The sequence below is a fragment of the Peromyscus eremicus genome, chromosome 2 (genome assembly GCF_949786415.1).
Source record: "Peromyscus eremicus chromosome 2, PerEre_H2_v1, whole genome shotgun sequence".
NCBI classification, from domain to species: Eukaryota; Metazoa; Chordata; class Mammalia; order Rodentia; family Cricetidae; genus Peromyscus; species Peromyscus eremicus.
The window spans coordinates 44,207,697-44,226,016 of NC_081417.1; the positions used below are offsets into that span (position 1 = coordinate 44,207,697).

Below are 18,320 nucleotides of genomic sequence, written 5' to 3' on the forward strand. Positions count from 1 at the left end.
GCTGAATTAAACTGAACTGGAATGTAAACATTTGTTGTTGAGGGAATAACAGAAAACCTTTGTTATTTCCATCCTCCCCAAACCCCGAATATTAGTATCAAAATTATTTTACTTACCAACGTTTTGTTATGTTTGAGTTTCCGCTTTATGCAAGATGCTACGTATGCTGCATTAGCTGTTCAAGGTGAAGCAGTGAATGGAAGAAACCTACTTGCCAGTTGCTGTCATTGCCAATCTGTTGGTATTACAAGGGATGTAAAGACATCACACTTCTTGTTTGCTTGTCTATGTGGTGCTATGATGCAGGAAGTACAGTGGGCTGATGGTATCTAACCTCGACTAAAAGAGCCAAGGATATTTATTTAGAATAGCTTTCTAAGCCAAGAGTGGAAAGTTATTTAATTACAATATGGCAAAAGGAGAAAGGTTGTGTGTTTGAGGGAGAAGAAGCAGGTGGTTGGTGAGGGTTCCTAAAGAGCAGGAAGGATGGGTTTGGTGGTGCTGACGATGGTGAGAGGTGAGGATCACATAGGAGCAGATGTTTAAGGACTTCCTACTTTTGATTTGTCCTTAGGACTGTGAAGAACCACTGTTAAGTTTTCAGTTGAGAAGTGAATGGTCATTGTTGTATTTTAGACAGATTATTTGACTCATAAGAAAGATAGAAATGGGTATTCCAGCTATTATCAGTGACATTTATCATATGACTAAATAAGTACATGTTTCTAAGGCTGATGATTAACTAGGAATTACACTTTGAGAATAGGTGAATTAATTATTATTCACTTTGAAAGGAGAGGAATTGTGGTGAAAACAGTTTTTCTTAAAACTTCTTTCGGCTGCAGAAATGGGCAAATTAGCATTACTACTACATGACTGCTTTAGGTAATTGCATTACGCAGTTGAGATGAGTCCAGTGCAGGTTCCCAGAAGAATGCTTACAGCTGTGTAGATTTCACATCTGATGTTAGAATTTGTGTGTGTGTGGCAGGGGAGCTCACCCTTGTGATGTGCATAATGAAAATGTCATATACAACACAAGATTGAAAAGGGGCAAAAAATATCCTTGCAAGATCCAACTAGAAAAATGTTAAGAAGTAAACCAAAGACCTGGAAACAGTAGAATGGATAAAGTTGGCAGAGCCTGAAGGGAGGGAGAACAAAGCGCAGAGGGCTTTTAGGGCCATGAAACTTCCCATGTGATAAGGTGGCTATCTGTCATTATGTATTTGTCCAGCTGAAAGGGACATACACCACCAAGAGGAAACTTAATGTAAACTATGGATGCTGGGTGATAATGAAGTGTCAATGCAGGTTTATCATGTCTAACAAATGAACCATTCTGGTGGTGGATGTAGATAATGGAGAGGTTTTGAATGTGTGGGGATGGGGTGTGTGGCTCCATTTTGCTTTGAACCTAAAATTTGCTGAGGGTTTTTTTAAACTGACTCATATACTCTGAAAGGTTCGTTAAGCTATGCTATTTCAGTAGGCTTGTATAACTAGAGTATTATACAAATACCAAACACAGGAATTCCTAATGGAATACTGATGAATATTGGTTAGCTTTTTGTGAACTACACAGGAGATTGAAAATTTCATGCTCTTTCTACAGAAACTTAGCTCAAAATATCAGTACTAGCAGGATGCTATTTTTATTAGGACTAAAGAAAAGAAAGTATATACTGTTGAGTTCATTATGCTAATATTTCTTGGGTTATCAAAGACCCGAAGTATGTTTGTTTTAGAAAGTGTTTTTATGTCTTCCCCCACCCATTATATATATACATATTTTAAAGTAAAACAGTATTAAATGGCTTGATTAGGTTCTGAAGCTGAGGATTAAAATACTGTGACCTTTATAGTAAAAATTAGAAAGTGGTTTAATACCTTTTAAAAAGGTAAATAATTTCTTCTGCTGTAGAGTGAGAGTCCTCCTCTTATTTGCATTTCACAAGCTGAACCCTAGCTCATTCCCCGCCACTGCAGAGTCCTGTGAGTCAGAGGCTCGGGTGTACTCAAGGTTTGACTTCACCTGCAAGCCAGGGCAGTGACGTTACAGCTGCTGGCAGGTAATGGATGTAAATACTGCTTTACAAGAGGTGCTGAAGACGCATACTTACCGTGAAGGCCTGCACTTGGAATCTGTGAGGCAGCCACGCCCATCTCTGTGTGCTTGGGTGGCATTTCCTTGAACCTGCATGCGCCAGGTTGGTGGAGGCCCTTTGTGCTGAGCATCAAGTCAACCTAATGAAGTGTCTTGGGGTTACTACTGCTGTGATAAAACACCATGACCAGAAGCAACCTGGAGGGGAAAGGCTGATTTCACCCACAGTTCCGTATCAGAAGTAGTGAGGACAGCAACCTGGAGGCAGGAGCTGATTAAGAGGCCATGGAGGGGTGCTGCTTACTGCCTTGCTCAGCAGGCTTTCTTTATAGAGCCCAGGACTACTAGCCCAGGGGTGGCCCCTCCCACAGGGGACAGGGTCCTCGCATATCAATCCCTGAGCAAATGCCCTACAGGCTTGCCTGCAGCCCAGTCTTATGGAGGCATTTTCTCAATTGAAGTTCCTTTCTCAGATGACTCTAACTTGTGTCAAATTGACATAAATACTAGCCAGCACAACTGACCCCTTGTCAACTTGACACACAGGTACTTTACTGTTAAGCCACATTGTTTCCTTTCTTTTTCATCCCCAAGATCACACATTAATGTTGACATTACAACATAGAGCATTTTACGTACTTGAAAAGTCCCACATACTTGAAACATTCCAACACTTAAAAATTCAGCCTCTTAAAATACAGAGTCTCCCAACTGTGGGCTCCTATAAATTAAAAAATAACTTAAATATGTTCTTACTTCAAGAGGGAAGAACTAGGACTCAGTCACAATCTGAACCAACAAAACCAAACTCCAACTGTAAATAACTCAGTATCCACTATCTAGAATTCACTCATGACCTTCTGGGCTCCTCACAAGGGCTTAGCTCACTTCTCTGGCTCTGCCCTCTGCAGCACAGTTTTGTCTTCTAAGCTCCAGCTGGCTCCACTCCACTGCTTCTCCTGTTCTTGGTGGTCACCCAGGGTACTGGCATCTCAAAAATCCTGGGAGTCTTCTGCTGCAACTGGGCTCCATCTTCACCAGCCTCTCATAGGTCTCTTCATGGTGCCAGTCCTCATCTTCTTTGCATGACCTCCTCAGTCTTGGACCTTGAACTGACACTGCGCCAGCCCTTTCACCCATAGCCTCTCCTGGCCTCTCACGGTGCCAAGCTTTGGCGGCTCTCCATGACCCCTTCATACCTTCAAAACCAGTACCACCTGGGCAACTCTTACACTACCAAGTTTGGCTGCTAGCACAGGGTACAACCTTGGCAACTTCTGGAACAAAGCCTGTGTGCTGACTGTGAGCAAACACTTTACAGAAAATTTCACCTCAGTGATGCTGGTCTCTTCTCAATCACCACAATAATTTCTTAGCTCCATCTGACTAGCATCTATTTTCCCAATGAAGCAAGAGTTTCACTTCAGTGGTTCTGATCTCTTGTTAGTCACAGCTGATCCTTCAGCCTCAGCTAACCAGATTCTCAACTCAAAATAGCAAATAGCCCTGGTAGTCTTTAAGGGACTCAAACTTCCTTGAAACTTCACAAGCCAGGCCTCCATTGTCTACACTGCCTTCAATGCTTTTATCTCCCAAGCTCCCACAGAACAGCCCACTGAACTCTCAACACTCAATGGCTTTTCTAGTCCAAATTTCCGAAGTTCTTCTGCAATCCTCCCCAAAAAACATGGTTAGGTCTGTCACAGCCATACCTCCTGATTTTGGTACCAATTTGTCCTAGTTAGGGTTACTCTTGCTGTGATGAAACACCATGACTAAAAACAACTTGGGGAGGAAAGGGTTTATTTCACTCACAGTTCTATATAACAGTTCATCAAAAGCAGTGAGGGCAGGATCCTGGAGGCAGGAGCTGATGCAGAGGCCATGGAGGGGTGCTGCTTACTGGCTTGCTCCCTATGGCTTGCTCAAACTGCTCTTTGTGTATGTAGACTATGGAGTTATTACAAGAGCCATAAGAAGACAGCCAGGACTACACAGAGAAACCTGTCTTGAAGGGGAAAAAAAAAAAAGTGAAGGTTTGTTTGCTGGGTGGTGGCGCATGCCTTTAATCCCAGTACTCAGGAGACAGAGGTAGGTGAATCTCTGTAAGTTCAGGCCAGCCTGATCTACAGTTAGTTCCAGGACAGCCAGGGCTAGTACACAGAGAAACCCTGTCTCAAAAAAAAGTTTTTTAAAATAAGCCATAAGAAGTGTAGCTAGAGGAGGCTTGGGGTCATGTACAAGTGTAGTGGTTCAGTACCCAGCACAGCAACCAAAACAAGCAAACAAATGACAAGCTAGAATGCCCAAAGTCTGTTCTTTGCATTCTCATTGTACGTAATTCTGTTAATGTGAAGGAATAGATGATGATATTGTAGATAGAATATGCTTTTAAAATAAAATAACCTTGAAATCCTGGACTTTTTCTAATAATGGGTACCAATTTATTAATTTTTTTAGTTGTTGGTGAAACAAGGTAAAAAAATGAACAGAAATAAAAAAATGTGTATGCTCTTTTAAAATTATTTTGGTAGCAGCTTTGCCCTTTTCATTATAACACATTCCAAAAAAATTCTTCGAGTTTAGTCTTTAGGGTATTTGGTTCTGTTTCTAAAGAAGGTGGAGGGGCTGTGGTACGGCTCATTTTCTAGCATGCTTGCCTAGATTTGCCTAGGGGTTGAAACCTGGGGTTCAGGCTCCAACAGCACATAAACAGCAGAAACACACGTACCTTTAGGTGTAAAATATTTGACTAATTCAGACCCCCCCCTGTTTTAAACTAGAATCTTAGGTCTCAGCAGACAGTTCATTAGTGAGTAGATGTACAAAAATGTATACTTAGGTCCTGGAAGTTCTGCTGGTATATAAATTCAAGGCTTTATGTACCAGCTCTATACTTTGTGGCCATAAATCATAAGGATTCTATATAAATATAAATAGTGGTTCATATAATAGCTGGCACACTGTAGGCATTCCATAAACTGAATGGATTTAAATTGTTCTGTATTCTAAAGCTTTCCCTATTACATTAAATAAAAAAGTAGCTTTCAGGAAATGCTACTATGTTTTTCTGGTTAAATTATCTGATGTATTTAATACATAAGCCTAATAGCGTTGTTAATCTTGGATATTTTCTCATAGATTACTGTAAAAGTGAGCAGACCCTTGCCACTTGTGTGAAGTGGCCATTTAACCATGAAATCAACTGTGTTTATCGCTGCTGCCCTGTGGGCATGCTCTTTCTGGCGTTCTGTCCATATTTGGTGGCTGTGCATGGAGAGCCAGGTGGTGCTGCAGAGCATCGCACAGTGAAGCGTGGCTATCTCCAGATTTGACATTTGTCATTCCTTACTGCTGAAGGGAAGGGGGGAAAATCTGTTTTTCCATATGTTTGTGCTTTTTTTTCTTGCCTGCAGTTTTGTCCAGATGGCCTTATGAACATTGTTTACTTTGGGATGTCATCCCAGATGTTTTAAAAAGTGATGGATGAATGAAGTACAGAGATACATAAAGTATATATAAAAAAATTTAATATTACTTATTTCTAGGACTATTCTAGGAAATTCCAAGTGGATTTGTGTACTATTTAATCTATGTGTGGTTACTTTCTATAGCTTATTTCTCCCAACCATTGTTTTTTGTGTGAAAAGTTAAAAGAACAGGGCTGGTATGTAGTTCAATTGATAGAGTGGCTGACTAGGATGTAAGAGTCCTGGGTTCAGTCCCCAACACTTAGTGAAACCTGGCATGTTGGTAATCCTGAACACTGGAGGGGGAAGCAGGTTTATACCCAGGTAAGCTCCATGAGCCCTTGTCTCAGATATGTTACATATCAGAACAGCACTTACTATGGATGTTAAAGAAGGGAAAGTCTTTCGAAAATTCATTTGTTCGGAGTGGCATATACCCAAATCTGTAAGAATCTTAGCCAACTGTCTTTTATAGTTATTGTCATTGAACATGAGTCATTGATGGGGATTTAGGTTGTAAAGTGATGGATTTATAATTGGAATGTTACTGTTATGTCCCTGAGCAGATCACTTAACCTGTCTGAGACAGTGCTGGGATTAAAGGCATGTGCCATCACACCTGACAGACATTTTCTTTGGTGGCCTAGCCACTTGTAAGGAGCCATTGCTTTTGTAAATGGTCCCTCACCTGGGATCTTGTAGGAAGCACTAAAAAATGGATCACTAAAACACCATTGTCAATAAAACAACCATGGAACATAGAAATGAGATTAACTGGGAAACAGGGATCAGCAAGAACAGGAGGAGACCAAAGGAGGGGGAATATGACAAAAACAGACACATGAAAATGTCACAATGAAACCCATGATTATATATTATATAAAATTAATATATGTGATAAAAGAACAAGAATCCATTATCAGTGGATATCCATAAGCTCAGACAGCAACCCTAGTAGAAATCCAGCCTTTTTATGCCTGATGAATTCCTAAAATGAAGGACTTGGGTATCTGTGTTCTGGGAGTCATGGAAATGTGGTCTACTGTAGATATATCAAGGGATGACTATAAATGTTTTTGTTTGTTTGTTTTTTTCTTTCTTTCTTTTTTTTTTTTTTTTTTTTTCTGGAGCTGAGGACCGAACCCAGGGCCTTGAGCTTGCTAGGCAAGCTCTCTACCACTGAGCTAAATCCCCAAACCCTTGTTTGTTTTTAAGACAGGGTTTTATATATCCCAGGTTGGTCTCAAACTCACTGTGTAGTTGAGGATGGCCTTGAATTTCTGATTTTTCTGCTTCCACCTTCCACATGCTAGGATTACATGCATATGCCACCAGCCTGGTGCTCTGTGGTATAGGAAAGGAACCTAGGGCTTCCTGTATGCTAGGCAGACAATCTATGAAGTAAGCTACATTCACAGTCCCCTGTAGGATGATTTTGAATCCCAGTAATCTATTACATAGATCTGATCAACATGTCAGTTTGTAAATGTTAGGAATTGTTCTTTATTCTTACATTGTCATTGAACACAAACTAATAATGCAGTTTTCAACTGGGCATGGTGTTACATACCTTTAATTCCAGCACTAGAGAGACTGAGACAAGTTCAAAACCACCTCGTCTACGTAGTAAGTTCTAGGTCAACCATAGCTACGTAGACCCTGTTTCAGAAACAAATAAAATGCAATTTTCAGATCTATGCTAGTAATCTAGATTGCCAAGTACAAAGCATGGCACTCAGGTTTATTAGATATTTTACTTTTTTTTCTCCCCAAGACAGGGTTTTTCTGAGTAATAGTCCTGGCTGTCCTGGAACTTTGTAGACCAGGCTGGCTTTGAGCTCACAGAGATTTACCTGCCTCTGCTTCCCAAGTGGTATGATTAAAGGTGTGCACCACCACCTTTTTGTAGTATAGTGTGATCCCATTAACTGTTTTAGCTTTTAAATTTTCAAACTCATAGGAAAGTTTCCAATTTTACCGAAGGGCATCACTGTAAGATGGTAGTTTCCTGACCTGCTCCTTTCTTTTGTTTACTAATTGTCATCTTTTTATCAGAAGGATTTCCCTCTGAGCGTGGTGTAATGATGCTTTCCTTAGTCCCAGCACTCAGGACACAGAGGCAGGCAGATCTTGTGAGTTTGAAGTTAGCCTGGTCTACATAGTGAGTTCCAGGACAGCCAGGACTACCTAGTGAGACCCTGTCTCAAAAAGAAAGAAAAGTTTACCCTCATGGAGCTGAAGAGATGGTTCAGCAGTTAGGAGCACTTGCTGCTCTTTCAGAGAACCTGGGTTTGATTCCTCCCGACCCACATGCTGGCTCACAGCCATCTCTAACTCCATTCCTTTCAAGAAATCCAATGCCCTCTTTGGCCTTTGTGCACAGGCATACATGTAGGCAAAATACCAATACACATTAAAATGTTTTTTTGTTTTTTGTTTTTTTCCAGAGCTGAGGACCGAACCCAGGGCCTTGCGCTTGCTAGGCAAGCCCTCTACCACTGAGCTAAATCCCCAACCCCACATTAAAATGTTTTTAAATTGAAAAAATTTCTCTCACCATTTAATCTCATAAAAAATCTATTATCAATATGCATTCATTATGTAACCATCTGTTATATTACCCTTATTTTGATATTCCAATTGCACACCTCGGACTGATGTACCATGCAGCCGGAAACCAGTGTTTGTTTGTTTGTAGCCCAGGCTGACTTAAACTCTATTTGTATCTGAAGGTGACCTTGGATTTCTGATCATCCTATCTCCACCTCCCGTGACCCTTTTGACCTTTTCCTTATTCTTTGGCACAACAACAATTTTATAAGCTCATTTCTCATCTTTCCTATCTGAGGCTTTGAATAGTTTGTCTTTAAGCACCCATTTCTTTTCTTGTGGGGAATTGTGTTTAGAAGGAAGATCTTTTCTGTTTGTTTTCACCTATTTCCCTTAAACTTTTAAATTCATCAGGAAATTATTCTGTAATGTGATGTAAGGGTATAGATATCTGTATAACAATGAATTCAACTCAATAGCTGTAAAATATAAAACCAAAGATATTTTGTTTGTGGTCTTGTCCTTCAGGAACACTAATTCAAAGATTCAGTCTTATTTGATTTTAAATGATATATTTAAATTGTCAAGTGGCATATTTAATTTTACATCTCATGTAAGTTTTCTGTGACTTATGTATGTTTCATAGGTGCATTTTCAAGACTCATAAAACTTTGTGAAGAAAAACGTGAAACAGGTGAAATAAAGAAAGGGAAAAAGGGCAGCTGTGTGCCCTCTGTGAAAGGAATTACAAATCTAGGAAATACTTGCTTTTTCAATGCAGTCATTCAGGTAAGTCATCAGCATGATTTGTAAACTGTGAACAATTATTTGAACTGGTTAATATGAGTATAGACTGTCCACTCACTGTTAAATGTTATTCTAGAAAGTTCCTTCTGTTTCTCTTTGTTTGGGTTATTGTTGGTGATTATCATATGTGTACTCAGCAGTGCTACCTGGAAGTCTGTTGTCTTGTAGTGGTTCTTTAGTCATACTACAGAAAACGTAGTGTGTTCAGTTAAATCTTTAAGATTTTAAGTGGACATGGTTTGCTGTGCTGAATGAGATTGGGAGCTTTGAGAACACTCACGTCATCACATGGGAACCACACACTAACTGAACAGAGAACGCTCACGTCATCACATGAGAACCACACTGTAGCATGAATTTTAAAAGTTCTTATTAATAAAAACAAACCCGGAGCCAGGTATTGGGGTGAACGCTGGAAGATCAGAGAAGCAGAACAAGCCACAGCTACCTCACCTTGCCAATTCCTCAGCTGATCCTGTTTCCTCAGACTGAAAGCCTCTGGGTCCTCATCCAAATGGATCTCAGCTGAATGCTGCTCAAAAGCCTAAAAGCTTAACCAGGCTATTGTTTCTGATTTTCACGCCTTATATACCTTTCTGCTTTTTGCCATCACTTCCTGGGATTAAAGGCATGAGTCACCATGCCTGGCTGTTTCCAGTGTGGCTTTGAACTTACAGAGATCTGGATGGATCTCTGCCTCCCAAGTGATAGGATTAAAGATGTGAGTGCCACCATTTTCTGGCCTCTATGTCTTATCTAGTGGCTGTTCTGTCCTCTGACCCCAGATAAGTTTATTAGGATGCACAATATATTGGGGGACACAATATATCACCACACCACACACTAACTGAACAGAGAACACTCACATCATCACATGAGAACCACACACTAACTGAATCGAGGCTTGGCTCTGTTGTCTAGAACTTGGCCCAGACTCACATTCTCTTTGAACTGATGAACGAGATAAAAGAAGACGGCACGAAACTCAAGATTTCGCTTTCGTCAGTTCCACAGCTGGTGAGTAACAAGCACATGTACAGCCACAGAAACGTAATAACCTGTTTCCAAAATGTTTCTTTTTTGTTTCTCTAAGCCACCAAATGGGACTGTAGTCTGAGGGCTTTAAAACATAATTTAAAGTATCTTGTAAAATTACCAGATAAAGTTTTCAGAAATTGTAGCTTTTTAAGGTATGCTATGGTTCAGACATATTGTAGATCAAAAAAAAAAAAAAGAGTCGAGGCAATTTTTATTTGCACATACTGGAAAAAACAAAAGTCAGAACTTTTATTGAGCAAAATGTCCAGGACTCTTGTTTTGTAGTTAACAGTAACATTTATTTAAATTTAGGTCTTGTTGTTGTTACTAGCACTTAAATAAAGTATAGCTTTAAGATTCTTGATAATATTTTATTTTCAAATTATATATTTCTGACATGTTTTCAAAGGATCCATTAGTGGTGGAACTTTCAAGCCCTGGACCATTGACTTCAGCCTTGTTCCTGTTTCTTCACAGCATGAAAGAGGCTGAAAAAGGACCACTTTCTCCTAAAGTTCTTTTCAATCAACTTTGCCAGAAGTGAGTGTGTCTGCATTCTTGATATGAACAATGAGGTCACAAAGTACTAATGCATTCCCACTAACAAGGGTTTTATTCCTGCTCTGTTGTTTTGGTTGCTGCCAAAGACTGCCAAGACAAAGAAGCAACATCTGTTAGCCACATCTGTGTGCTTTATGCAGATTATCCCCCTCCTCTTTTGAAGTGATTGTGTTAGAAGTTTATGTGTTAGGAACAGAGACTCAGAAATGAGCTCGCACACCTAGTTTGGGGGCAACAGAACTGAAAATCAAACGAAGTCTGTCCTGACTCAAGTCCAGGATGTAATATTATGTATGTCTGTATCTACCAGGAAGTTACAGCCATTTTTGTGTTTTGGCAGGGTGAGTTGCTTGTGCTACCTGGACATGTTTCTCGGGTGGAACTGAATGGTCAGACTGGGGCTAAGCCATTCATCATGGCTTGTGGCTATCGCCCAACTATAACATATAGAAAGTAGCATAACAAATATGTTTCCTTTGTTGGTGCCAGGCAAGGTCTACCACCAGTCTACATTCTCAGACTCAGAGCTTCTTTGTTTTAAAGATGAGCTTTGAGGCAAATAGAGCTTATGTGCATTTCTCCAGGTATTAGCATATATTTAAAAGCAAAATCTTCATTTGCCTGGAAAGAAGCGCATGCCATAAAGGGTTTACCTAACTGGATGTTTGTAAGAAAGTAAAGCAGAGAAGCAGATGACTCAGTCATAACGGGTCGTCTGAGACTGATCCTCACTGTATTGAAACAGTGAGGGGCCTGGCCCCACCCTTTCCATGGGATAAAGGTTAAACTCTTTAGAGGGGCTGAGGAATATACTATTAATCCTACTATTTGAAATAAGACCACTACCACAATTCTTGAGCCAAATTTGAAGCAAGCTTTAATTAAATGCTGGCCAGGATGATGGACTCTGGCCAGGTCCATTCCAAAGTTCTCAGAAAATGGCAACAAGTCACATTTTGCAGAGGCTTATAAAGGCAAACCCATGAGCTACTGTATTTCCCATCAGGTCCAGTCAGGAGCAAACATAAATCCTCACATACTTTCTGCCTGCCTCCTACATCCAATCAGGGGCAAGTATATATCCTGATGTACTTCCTGCCTGCATCCCTCCTGCCTGCATATAATCAAGTACATCCAGGGCAGATGGGTCAAACAAACTTATTTAGGGGAATGAAAACATGTGGCTTGTTATCTTCCATAAACAATAGCTTCCAGCATTTCAGGAAGTATATGTCCTTGAGCAAGGGGCTTACAGGTTAGAAGCGTAGATCTTTTAGGCACAGTAATTAAAACTTAAAACATGGGCTGGAGAGATGGCTCAGCGGTTAAGAGCACTGGCTGTTCTTCTAGAGGTCCTGAGTTCAATTCCCAGCAACCACATGGTGGCTCACAACCACCTGTAATGAGATCTGGTGCCCTCTTCTGGCCTGCAAGGACACATGCAAGTAGAACACTGCATACATAATAACTAACTAAATAAATCTTTAAAAAAAAAACTTAAAACATACATATATACATGCATGTATGTATCTACTAGGAAGTTACAGCTGTTTTTGAGGTTTTGTTGTGGGGAACCCACCAGAAATGACCACTTAAACAATTTATAGCCAATTGAAAGTCTTTATTCTGCTGGTTAGGACTACACTCATGTATTCAGTACCTCAGTGTAGCCCCATGCATTTAGACCAATAGGATTTTAAAGGCACAAACCATGTTCTGGCTTGCTTGGCAGCTGCAGTGGATACCTCACAGAAGCAAGCAGTTTAACAGAAGCTAAAGAAAGTGGTTAGCTGAAGGGGGTTCTGCACAAGAAGTTAAGATAAGTTAGCTGGGGCATCTTGACCTTGGGTTCAATAGAGTTGGGTAATTTTCCATGGGATTCTCCATCAAGGAGATCAAATTCTCATTAAACCTGAAATGGCCTCAGCAAGAATACAAGATGGAGGAGCCTTTGCAATGTCTTGCTGCATCACAGTTTGGCAGGGTGAATTGCTTCTGCTGCCTGGACATACTGTTTCTGGAGGTGGATCTGAACTGAATGGTCAGTCTAGGGCTAAGCAATTCTTTATGTCATGGGGCTATTGCCCAATACAGCCTGTTGCAAATCCTCATGACCCGAGACTATTACCCAACATATCCCAATTCTGGAAGGGTAAAAAGGAGAAAGGGGGGGGGTCGTAGTTTTGGAGTGACTACTTCCTGTTAGGGAGGTGCTGCAATCTCAGTCATGGAAGGGGCACATTGAGGTTGCTTCCAGGTTGGATAAGGGCTGGTCAGTTACCTCTGGGCAGTAAAAGCTGGTAGTCTTTGTTGGAAGAACTTGGTGAGACAGCTTGGGAGCCAAGCAGGTACAATTTGTTTCTGGTCCTACACAGTCTGCCTCTCTGATGGTGAGAGCTGGGAAACTGGAAGCCTGGCTATCTTGAGCTTGGTGGGACCTAGAGATGTAGAGTCAAATTGAGGGGGTAAAGACAGGAGTCATTTATGGCCCTATTCATCCTCTCAACTTTCCCTGAGGATTGGGGCCAGAAAGAGATGTAGCATTTCCAGGGGATTTGGACACAGGTTGGGTAGTCGAAGAGATGAACTTGGGGCCATTATCTGACCAAATGGAGGAGGGCAAGCAAGAGATGATCTCAGAGAGTAGTGTGTAAGCTATAGTGTGGGCCCTCTTATTTGTGGTTGGGAAGGCTACAACCCATCCTGAAAAGGTATCTACGAATACTAGTAAATGTTTGTGTTATCCGACTAGGAGAATATGGTGAAAGCTAACTGCTAGTCTGGGGAAGGTAACTGGACTCTCATTTGGTGAGATGGAAACTGGGGGAGCAAAGGTTGGGATTAGGATTTGTCTTTTGGCTAGTCTCACAGAACATGGTTAGTCTTTTTAGAAATAGCGCACCAGTGAATAGCGGTAATTAACTGCAGAGAAAGGAGAGAAGAGTTTGGTGACTCAGGGAGTATAGGCAAGTTAGGATGTCAGCCATCAGAAAGAGGGTCTGAGTGCACAAGGTGGTTCTGGAGGTGGAGGTTTTGTCGTCAGAGTAGATGGAGGATGTGACAGGGCAGTGTGTTGGGCCATTAGGTCGGTCATGTTATTGAGAAGAGAGAGATATCATTTGTCCTTTTCATGTCCACTGCACTGGAGAGTGGCTGGGTGGGAGGGAGGACGGCTTCAAGGAGACCTGTATTAAAAGGGAGTTAATAATCGATGTTCCTTTTTGGGTTAGGAAGCCCCTTTCTCTCTGGAATCACATGTAGAAGTATATTTAGCGTCAATGTATATACTAACTCTAAGGTTGCAAGCAGGTGTGAGAGCCTGGGTAAAAGCGATTAGTTCTGCCTGTTGGAAATTGTACGCCAGGTTAGGGATTTGAGTTCTAGTATGTGTGGGCTTGTGGATGTAGTTGGATCCCCTTGAAGTATAGCATATTGTGCTGTGTAAGGGGCTTGTTTTGGGGTACTATCATTTATAAACAAGTTGGGAACCTTTTACAGCTGGTAATGAAAATATGGGCAAAAGGCTTAGAGGAGAAATCATGTGTCTCAGAGCAAGTGTGAAGGAGTTCTGAGGGCATGGAGGGTTACTGGGGATGTGTGTTTTGGGCTTGAGAAGTGAGCATGACTCATATACAAGGTTAGGATCTAATAAGTAAGCATGGAAAAGCTGTACCCTGGTTTGGGGGTGATTAGGAAAGTGTGGTGGCTGATTAAGTCCTTGAATGGATGTAATGAGCATGTGTAGGGGGCTGTGAAGTAAGATTTTGTTTGCCTCAGGGACAGGCAGTACCACCATGACCATGGTCGGGAGGGAGGGTGGCCAGTCTCTGGTGACCATGTCTAGCTGTTTGGAGAATAGGCCGTGGGACAATATATGTTCCTCCCTGTCTGCAGAGTGTTGCAAAGGCTTGTCCTTGGTTAGCATTTAAAAAGAGATAGAAGTTCTTGTTTGGATCTGGAAGTGCTAGTGTAGAGGTGAAGGAAAGAGTAGATTTCATTGGTTTTATGGGAGAAAGAATGGATTGAGGGGGGAAGAGTGGCCCCTCTAGGAGCCTCTTAGTGGCTTCATTAATAGGCTGAGCAGCGCCGGGCGGTGGTGGCACACGCCTTTAATCCCAGCACTCAGGAGGCAGAGGCAGGCAGATCTCTGTGAGTTTAAGGCCAGCCTGATCTCCAAAGCGAGTTCCAGGACAGGTTTAAAGCTACACAGAGAAACCCTGTCTCGAAAAAAACCAAAACAAACAAACAAACAAAACAAAAAAAAAAACAACAAAAAAAGAGGCTGAGCAGCAAGGGAGAGTTTGGGAATCCATATTTGAAAAAATTATAAAAGCCTAATAATGTAAATAGTCTGGCTTTGGTTCTTGGGATGGGTAGACAAGGAGTTCCTCTATCTTGGTTTGGGGTGTAGTTCTCCCTTCTAGTGAGATTGAGAGGCCCAGATAGGTGGCCAATGGTTGGCATATCTGGGTCTTGTCTCTGGAGACTGTATAGGCCCAAGAGGCAAGAGAGTTAAGGTGTCTTAGTTAAGGTCTCTATTGCTGCAACAAAACACCATGACGAAACAGCAGGTTGGGAGGAAAGGATTTATTTGGCTTCCACATTTAAACTTTAACTATCCCCAAATAGAGAGGGATTACCATGCTTCATTTATTCTGCACATACAGTTTTTTTTTTTTTTTCTTTAATGCCTGAAGGCCAGAAAAGACTGAGAAGCTTAGAGATGTGACTGCCTCATAAAGTTAAGTAGTTTTAGGGCATTGTATGCTTTAGAAATTTGTTTTAATTCTGACCAAAATAGCTTCATTTGTTTTTATGTTTCCTTCTTTTATTAAGGTTTATAAAAATAAATAATATGTTAAAATAGTTGAGTACTCCCAGATAAAAATTAAGATTTCTATGTACCCCATCTTCAGGATTCACTACTACAGGTATAATGTCTCTCACCTGATGTGCTTAGGGACAGAAAGGTTTTAAACTTTGGGTTTGTTCAGATTTTGGAACATTTGCATATATTATGAGCCCTCTTGAAGAAAGGGTTCAAGTACAAACACAAAATTGACTTACATTTTATATACCTTATGAACCTAGCCTGCCAGTAATTTTATTGATTTTTTAAAAGATTTTATGTTTATTATATGTGTATGAGTGTTTGCCTGCATGTATGTGCACTACATGTGTACTTGGTGTCCTTGGAGGCCAGAAGAGGGCGTCAGATCCCCCAGAACTCCAGTTGAGATGCTTGTGAGCCTTGGGATGTGAGTGCTGAGAAGCAAATGTAGGGCTTTTGCAAGAGCAGCAAGTGCTCTTAGTGCTGAGCATCTGTTGGACATTCTTAGAACATTTTGGACAGTTCTATAAAATGCATTTGAAGTGAAGCTAATTCATATCTTGCTATCTTTTCTTTAGACTTCATATGTTTTAATTTCTCAGTCCGTAGGTTTACTTGGTGTAGTTTTTTGCTTATTCATTTTTCCTCATTTTTGTCCCCACTTCTTTCTCACCTCCTTGCCTCATCTTTCACTCCCACACTTCCTTCCTCATACTTCTCTACTCTCTGCTTATTAATTTAAATCTTAAGTTGCTCTCACATAACCCTTCTGGCTACCCTTGGAGATCAAAGTTTCCTAACATTACTTTGTGGCCATAATTTGGATGTGTGGTGTAAAGGCTCAGCTTTAGGTACTCAGGCTGTCTTAGTTCTTTTGTGGCCTTTGGGAACATTGTCCAGGGGGCTTTCCTTAAGGCTTAAGGAACTGTCCCCCATCCTTCAACAGTGAGCTTCATTTGGGTCCTTGTGAAATACATTTATCTCTAGCTCCTCAAGGCTGAGCTCTTTCAGGCCCAACATGGCTGTGCTTTGCTTTGCCTACCTTATGTTTGTGATCCGTGGAATTCACTTGGACTTTTTTTTCCCCTCTCTATTACTACTACTACTTTATTATTATAAATAATAATTATTATTACAGCTTTATTATTTATTATTATTATTATTATTATTACTTGTATGTGTGTTTATATGGTGATACATCATGTGTCACAGTAACATGTGCTCAGAGGACAAATTTGTGAAGTCAATTCTCTACTTCCACCTTTATGTGGATTCTAGGGATCCAACTCAGTATTGGGAATTGAATTGGGCCATCTGGACGAGCAGCCAGTGCTCTTTTTTTTTGTCTCTTTTTTTTATTTTATTTTACTTTATTTTATAATATAATTTAATTCTACATATCAGCCACGGATTCCCTTGTTCTCCCCCCTCCCCGCCACTTTTCTCCCAGCCCATCCCCCCATTCCCACTTCCTCCAGGGCAAAGCCTCCCCCGAGGACTGAGATCAACCTGGTAGACTCAGTCCAGGCAGGTCCAGTCCCCTCCTCCCAGGCCGAGCCAAGCAACCCTGTATAAGCCTCAGGTTTCAAACAGCCAACTCATGCACTGAGCACAGGACCTGGTCCCACTGCTTGGATGCCTACCAAACAGATCAAGCCAATCAACTGTCTCACCCATTCAGAGGGCCTGATCCAGTTGGGGACCCCTCAGCCATTAGTTCATAGTTCATGTGTTTCCATTCGTTTGGATATTTGTCCCTGTGCTTTATCCAACCTTGGTCTCAACAATTCTCACTCATATAAACCCTCCTCTTTCTCGCCAATCGGACTCCTGGAGCTCCACCTGGGGCCTAACCGTGGATCTCCGCATCCAGTTCCCTCAGTCATTGGATGGGGTTTCTAGCACGAAAATTAGGGTGTTTGGCCATCCCATCACCAGAGTAGGTCAGTTCGGGCTGTATCTCGACCATTGCCAGCAGTCTATTGTGGGGGTATCTTTGTGGATTTCTGTAGGCCTCTCTAGCACTTTGCTTCTTCCTGTTCTCATGTGGTCTTCATTTACCATGAACTCTTAACTGCTAAACCACTTCCCCAACCTCTGTATCTTGAGGATTTTAGCAGCCCTTTTCTTTTTAAAAAAAATACTGTAAAAATTTGTGTGTGTGTGTGTGTGTGTGTGTGTTTATGTGCACTACATGTGTGCTAGTGCCTTGTGAGACCATTGGAGCACTGAAATTGGAGTGACAGGCAATTGGGGGGGCCTCCTGATGTGGGTACTGAGAACTTAAATCTGTTCTTCTGTAAGAACAGTGATTGTTTTTAACCACTGAGCCATCTTTCCAGCACTCCTTGCTCCCGGACAGCATCATTCTTGTCATGTGATAAGGTTTGAATTGAAATGTCCTACAGAGGTTCATGTGTTTAAACACTTGGTCCCCAGCTGCTGGTGCTGCTTTGGGGCTGAGTTGGTGGATGTTAGGCCAAGAGGATTGTAGCCTGGCCCTGTGTCCGGGCCCAGTATCCTCTCTGCTTCCTGGTCTACCAAGATGTGAATAAGCTGCATGACAAGCTCTTACTGCCACGAACCAACCTGCTCAGGATGCCATTCCCTTCCCACCATAATGGAATGCACCTTCTGGAACCCTGAGCTCAAATAAAGCTCTCTTCCCTTCAGGTGTATCTGTCAGATATATTGTCATAAAGAAGGTAATTAATATACTAAGGCACATTTCCTGTAAATGTTCCTCTTATTCAATAGGCTGAATGTCTTCGTATATTTGGTATCTGTTAACTTTCTTAAAAGTAAGTTTGAAGGTCTTTTGATATTGGTACCTCAGATAGTCCTTCAAAAATTTTATGTTATTGGATTATGTTTTCCAGTTCTCACTAAAAGAATGAAAAAAGAACCTAGATATAATTTTTTTCAGTGATTATTCAGAAGGCAATAAACAGTTTGT

The 18,320-nt window shown here is 41.2% G+C and overlaps 1 protein-coding gene across 1 annotated transcript in view; it reads left to right on the forward strand.

Moving 5' to 3' along the window:
* Usp45 (ubiquitin specific peptidase 45) overlaps positions 1 to 18,320 on the forward strand; it is a 63,459-nt gene that overhangs the window by 15,800 nt on the left and 29,339 nt on the right. Inside the window, exons 6-8 of the mRNA XM_059254057.1 lie at positions 8,774 to 8,916; positions 9,856 to 9,951; positions 10,382 to 10,512. Of these exons, the coding sequence (XP_059110040.1) occupies positions 8,774 to 8,916; positions 9,856 to 9,951; positions 10,382 to 10,512 (370 nt within the window). The remainder of the gene's footprint in view (positions 1 to 8,773; positions 8,917 to 9,855; positions 9,952 to 10,381; positions 10,513 to 18,320) is intronic.